The following is a 6,961-nucleotide window of genomic DNA, read 5'->3' as shown; positions in this document are numbered from 1 at the left end:
TGAACTTGGTGCCACATGTCACCATCTGGTGGCAAGCCTTGGGGAGAAAGCAATGGCCAAGATTGTGCCACATCACCCATTTTCGCACAGCACACTTCCGACTTCTAAAATCCGTAACTTTCACATACGACCTCCGTTTTTGACGTTCTTTATATCCACGCGTAGGTAATAATAAGATCTACAACTTTCATTTTGACACCGTCAGCCAATTCTCGATCGATCTTAAATTTAACAGTACAAGGAGATTATACTGTTAAACGTCTGCGTAAAATTAATAACTTCTACATATGGACTCTGTTTTTGTCTGTCTTTTTACCGTTGATTTCCTATTAATGAGATCTTCAACTCTCATTTACGTTGCGTAAGCCAAAAACCGCTCGAACTAAAATTCGAGTTTCAGGCCGTGCACTGCTAAGCCGAATCTTAGAAAAATCATAACTTCTTCATACGAAGTCAGATTTGGGCGTTCTTTTTATCGATGTTCTTAGTTTAACATATTCTACGACTTTTGTTTAGATTGATAAGGCTAAAAAGTCTTCTATCGTAAATTCACTATTTACGTCTCCCGGTGTCGTGCCGGTTTTGCCGTAAAACTTCGGCGGGCCATAACTTCTTCGTTATAGCTCGGATTTCGGCATTCTTTATATGTACGGAAACCTTGAGACGTATTCTACAACTTTATGTAGAGATATCAGGATTATCTCACACTTTAATTTTGACGCTCATTTTTATTCTTTATTAATTATACATTTATAATTAAATAATAAACACATAAACACACATAATTCACATAATACTCAAATATTTTATATTTATTACTTCAAAAAGAGTTACAATAGTTGACCTAGACTATTACATTGACAAAAATGCTTAGCCCTGAAAACCCGGGCGTTACAAGTTTGATATATTAGTATTTCTTATTTTGGTAATTTTTGGAAAGTATGATGCTATTATGATATGTTGGTAATATATTTTGTTTTCTTTGTAGTTGGATATACTGCAAACAATACTAAAGGACCCGACCCGTTCTGCGGCACTGGAAGACTGGTTTCACTCATTGCTGCCTCGAAATGATATCGAAGGAAACGATTGAAGTGATGAAGATGAGTAGTTAGTTTTTTAGGATTTCATGAAATGTTTTGTCCGAGTTAATATTTTAGATATATTGCACTTTGTTTGGAGGAATATTTTGGACCGATTGTGTATGGATTAATATTTCTGCAAAATTAAGTTTTGTAGCAGTTTTTATGCATTTGTAATGTTTCTTATAATTTTAATGTTAAATAAAAAAATAAAAAATATTTTAGTGGCGATACGTAAGTATTAGTGGCTATATGTAATTAGCGGCGACAAAAAACATTAGTGGCAACATAACACTAGCGGTCATATCTTGAGCATTTGCAGCGAGGCAACATCGACAACCTTTTACCGGCAACAAGTCGTTGCTAATATCTTTAGCGACGACATGGACACTCGTTTGTGGCGACGCATGTCGCCTCTAATACCTTGAATTCTTGTACTTCCAGAGAAACGAGATTAGAGTAAACCACGTCTTGGAAGAGTTGTTGTTCTTCGTGAGTCGATTTATACGATACTTCTTTCCCCTTTTCCTATAACCCCAAATCTATGAATTTCCATAGCCCTAAAGAGTGTTTTAACTTAAATCAGACTTCATTGATGTGTTATCGCACACCTCAAATAGTACCAAAATCCAAGCGTTTACATTCCGTTACACTCACAGGTGAATTAACACAAAGGCCTAATGAACCTTTCTCTCGATTCTTATAGAAATTCCTCGTTAAATCTGGATCAAACTAGCTTGAATTCAACTTGATTTCGTCCAATTAGAACATGTTTTCTGGGAGAATTATTTAGTATAGATGGATAAGTAACATCAAAATAAACTAGTTGTGATATTGTATGTTGAATTTGAAAACTCAAGGTAAAATTTTGAGGGAAAAATAGGGGCATGAATGTCTTCATGCAAGTGTTCACTATTGTCAACCTTCGTTCACTATGATAAAATTAAGTTTCTTGCTTTTAACGGTGTCACACGTACTTCTAAATCTTGTAGGTTTAGGGTTTTGTTTCTAATGGTGGTCGAAGTTGATATATCAAAGGTGGTCCGGTGACTTGGTTTTGGTACCTGAACGAAAGACGATTTACTCTATTTATTATAGATGAAAACTAGTTTATTGTTTTTACTCATGTTTTAACATCAAAATCTTTGTCATTTTTCATTATCAACAATTACCCGTTTTTTTTTTAATTACATTTTGCGTTTATTAATTGTAATTTTCTAAACGTTAACAAAAATAACTTATCAATCCATTGTGTTTTCATACTTATAAGTTTCAAGTAATCTAAACATTTATATGTGGCGACAAATTTTACTCCATGGACTTGATCGACCACGTTTGATACTTTATGCACCCAATAAACCCAACTCAAGTTTTCATATTAAAGTCACCAAAATTAAACCTAAATATATGTTCACCAAAAGAAGAACTATATTGTCAGTAAAATAAACCAAGTTTTAGAAGAGCTTTATTCTTGTTTGGATTGAGGCGCGACAAATTGGGCACAACTGAAGCGATTCCCCACATTCGTGACACGTCTACCAAATTAAATATCATAAAATTAATTAAATGCATTTTCCACAAAATCAATATTTATATAAAGTAAATAAAAGTGAAGGAAAAAATTAATATACCTGATGCCCACACCCGAAGGCCATGTTCTTCATGTTCGTAAGGCAAACGGGGCATAACTGAATTACAAATTAGAATTAGATAATGGAGATAATAATAATAATAATAATAATAATAATAAATAGGTACCTGTTCATCATTAGTGGATTTTGAAATTGATGCTGATGTGTCATTTTGACTAGTTTGACCATTTGAAGTACAACCACTATTTTGAAAAGTAGTTGACGGCGATGGTTTTGAGACGTTACAGGAGGAGGAGGATGGTTGACCAACTGGCGGTGGTAGGGCGGCCCTCTGATGGAATATTCCTCCGCGATTCCTGCAAAAAAGAAAATTAATGAAATAAAGTTAAACAAAGTTTTCTATGGCTATTTTTGATAGAAGGTGTTTATCGGCATTTACATTAATGATCAAGGGTATCTACGTCTTTTTGCACAACGAGAAAATTAAAAGGAAAGAAGACAACATACCCAAGTAAATGTAGTTCAATTGTTGCTTTATATTGAGAAGGGATTTCCATCAATGCTGAAAGAGCAAATTCTGTCTCTTTTCGATTTGAAGGCAAATATGTTTTTGACATAATTTCTGTAAAATTCACAAACTAGTAACAAAAAAATAAAATATTAAAATCAGTACACATATTAAAAATAATATAACAAGAATTAAAACCAATAAAATTATATTGAAGTTACCTGAAAATTATCAAAGTCACGATTAGGGATATTATCGTCAAAATCCTTCATCATCCCCCAAGGCCCATCTCCTACCCCGACTAACACTATAGAGAGTGGAAGCTTGCTGTAAAAAACAACAATGTCGATAATCATAATATTTTAATTATTAAAAGATGAAAATAGATAAATAATTAATTAATTAATTACCTTGCTTTGACTATGGCTTCTATAGTTTTCTTTTCTTCTGAATGACCAACTTGCCCATCAGCGATGATTAATAGGACATGGTATTGGCCTCCACTTTGATCAACAATTGCCATAGCTTGTTCAATCACAGGGGCAAAAGATGTGGGACCTACACAAAATTAAAAAAAAAAAATTAGTAAATTACTGAAATCGTTCGTGTGGTCTGGTCAAAATTGCATGTTTGGTCCCTAACTTCTTTTTGCACGCGGATCGTCCCTATGGTTTGATTTTGTTGCGTTTTTCGTCCCTGTGGTTTGATTTTGTTGCATTTTTCGTCCCTTACATAAAGTTAGGGACCAAACATGCACTTTTTACCAAACCATAAGGACGAAAAACGCAACAAAATCAAATCACAGGGACGATCCGAGTGCAAAAAAAAGTTAGGGACCAAACGGCAATTTTGACCAAACCATAGGGACGATTTCAGTAATTTACTAAAAAAAATAAAAAAGTTAATTTTATGACTTAAAAGAAACATTAAGATGAAAAGAAGTAAATTAGATTAAGAACCTGAAAGATTTAGATGAGGGACAATTTCTCTGTATCTACTTAACACATCTTCAAATCCATTACAGAATCTATCTTTATGATAAAAACTGAAAACAGCTTTCTCATGTGTTGTTGCTGATAATTGAGAGCAAAAAAAAAAAAAATTAACATCTTTATAAAGAATGAAGATTAGGTGAAATCATGAATAAAGTATATATATACTATATATACCATCTCCAAATCCATAACATGGAATCAAGTTATCTTCATCAAAATCTGCTAATGTCTTCCCGATGATGGATATGGCATGTTCATAGGGGTTTAGACTATGATCTGAAATATGATGTAAGCTTTTTCCATTGAAGGATTGTGAACCTGTTTTCGTTATCTAATGTTAGCATGTTTGATTCACTTCGATTGATGGAATTCAAAAGGTATTAATTACCTGTCCATTCATTGCTTTTGGTGAAATCAATGCCGACGATGAGGTTGGAAGATTCGAGTCCTGCATTTGAAAGAGCCTGTGTCACCTGCAATCGTTCAAATTGATCGTATGATTCCAATCAATACAAGAGAAACGCGCGATGGATACAGAAGATTTCAAATCAGTTTAATGTGAGGAATCAGGATACGAGAATCGATTCAAATTAACAAGAAATGTTTATAAAAGTTACCTGTTCTAGAGAATTGTAATTATCAGCGATTCGTGAATATCGTTTCTCGAGCTTCTTTTGTGGTTTAGGAGGTTGTGCGCCGTAGGCCGGAGTAGAGGATGATGGCTGCGAAGGATAACCGCCGTACTGATTGTTTGAACAAGATGATGTCGACTGGAACGATGACGATTGGCTATACTTCCCTCCTTTTGGCTTTGAATTCTTAGAACTCTTGCCCCCCATTTGATTAATCTATAGAGTTCCGATAAATTCTTGTTTAGAAAACAGTTTCTCGAAAGCAAATTGTGAATGATTGAAACGAAAAACCCTGAAAACCCTTATTTATTGTGAAAACTGAAACAGATTAGTTAGTAACATGATCGAAATAACGCGGATATTTGAAGAGAATTACGCGGAAGATTAACCAATCTTCTATATTTGGTAACGCAACATAAACATTTGAAATTCCCCTTTTACGGAAAAACCGAAACAGAAATCAATTTTGTTGCTAAATCGTTGCTGCATCTCAAAACAAAGGGATCGGTAATTTGGTGGAAGTTCAATCTCTGATACCTAGAAGAAACGTAAATCAACCTTGTAAATTCTAGTTAAACTACATTAGTGTTTTCTCTACATTAGATAAGTTACCTCTGATTCAGTTCAAGAGTTTAATGTAATAAGTAATTTTACCATTTTCAGATTCAACTTCGGTGATGAATTTGGAAGAATGATTCGAAGAAACAAACCTGGATAGATTCTCTGAAGCGTTGATATGTGCCGTTTACAAATGATGTCAAGGATTTCTCAGAGCATCAATGGAAGAAGATTCCGATTAGTTTTGGATGTTTTGGTTTTATGGAGTTGTATGCATGGAGTCCACTTTCTACTGTCGTCTGGCCTCTGGATTTCTTCCTCAACTAATCCACGATAAAATAATTTATTTCATCAATTTGGAAACTTTTTTTAAGGAGATTCTGTTGGAGGTTGTTCACCATTTTTGTGAAAAGACACCCTTTTTGAAAAGAGAAATTAAATTAAATATCCTGATAAACTTGTAATGAAGTAGCAATTTTCTTCGTTATAAGTAGGTTATTTTATCGGAAAAGATATTTCTATTATGAATTTGATTCATACATTAAAAAAATATATATCTTAGACTAATATATATTTTATATTTATATTATAATTATATATCTTATTTTCTCTATATTAATAAAATAATAGTTTTTTTTTGACATTTGTTATCCTATTAGTGATCCTAATTAGTATAACCTATTGATTTTCTATTTCAAATTTAAAATTTAAAATTTCTCATTTTAATCATATTAAATTAATAACATTAGAATGAAAAACAAATAGAATTAATATATATTATAAGATAATATAATTTCACGTATTTATTTGAATCAAAGATTATAATTTTATATAACTAAAATATATATCTTAATTAGTAATTTATTTAAAATAATTAATTAATAATTATAAGTTTTTACTATGAAAGTTTAAATAATTTTGTAATCATAGTTCCCTGAGGTTATAAACTAGTATATATTAAAAAGACAAGGGTTATAAACAGTGATAAGAGTTGAGCCTAGCCAAATGGCCTTTCTGTCGGTTGTCTGGTTTTTAGGTTCATTGGCTTCGACAGAACTGGCTTCCCTCCTAGAGTTTACCGGACCTTCAATACGCGTTCTTTTGTTGATACGTCTTACGTCCTTCCGTCCTCCACCGTATCCGTCTTTCACTTTTTCTTGCCTATCTTCTATTCCACGCTTCTCCAAAATGTTGTCTCCTTGGTTGGGTTCCGATTTTCATTGTTCTTTACCAACATTGAGGGGATGTATTTGAATTGTGATTCTTGTGATGACTTCCGATTTTGATTTTTCTTTATCAAGATTATGGCGATTATGAGTTTTTAGGGTCCTGTTTTGGCAGGGGAACTCGGAAGGCATATTCGATTGGAATATGCAGCCATATCAGTGTTTGATCCCCGTTTTTATGGCCTGCTTTATAGAACCCCTCCCTGGAGACAATGAGTATGTATGTATATTTTTGTAGGGTTTGATTTGAAGCTAAAATATCTCCTCTATAGATACTTGATTTGAAGCAATCACTTGGAATACCCCTTCTCTACCCCCTCTTTCTATACTTCTTCTTTGTTCCTCTTCTGTTCTCTCTCTCGATCTAC

General features: G+C 33.2%; 1 protein-coding gene across 2 annotated transcripts; it reads right to left on the bottom strand.

Annotated features, from left to right (window-relative positions):
- Nucleotides 1-2,437: 2,437 nt before the first annotated feature.
- LOC145093464 (E3 ubiquitin-protein ligase RGLG2-like) lies at nt 2,438-5,694 on the bottom strand. Of its 2 annotated transcripts, XM_079031594.1 has the most exons (12): nt 5,520-5,694; nt 5,186-5,346; nt 4,795-5,025; nt 4,566-4,650; nt 4,352-4,495; nt 4,142-4,255; nt 3,593-3,740; nt 3,404-3,509; nt 3,182-3,312; nt 2,841-3,030; nt 2,714-2,770; nt 2,438-2,617 (listed from the first exon to the last, which is right to left on the bottom strand). In XM_079031594.1, the coding sequence occupies exons 3-12, from the start codon at nt 5,014-5,016 to the stop codon at nt 2,537-2,539; spliced, it is 1,278 nt and encodes a 425-aa protein (XP_078887720.1). In that variant the 5' UTR covers nt 5,017-5,025; nt 5,186-5,346; nt 5,520-5,694; the 3' UTR covers nt 2,438-2,536. The 2 variants fall into 2 exon arrangements, with proteins under 2 accessions (XP_078887720.1, XP_078887721.1); XM_079031595.1 differs by lacking the exon at nt 5,186-5,346.
- Nucleotides 5,695-6,961: the final 1,267 nt, after the last annotated feature.

This window comes from Lactuca serriola, chromosome 3, assembly GCF_051521515.1.
Source record: "Lactuca serriola cultivar US96UC23 chromosome 3, Lser_US96UC23_V15, whole genome shotgun sequence".
Lineage (NCBI taxonomy): Eukaryota > Viridiplantae > Streptophyta > Magnoliopsida > Asterales > Asteraceae > Lactuca > Lactuca serriola.
This window is presented reverse-complemented; position numbering and strand designations above follow the sequence as displayed.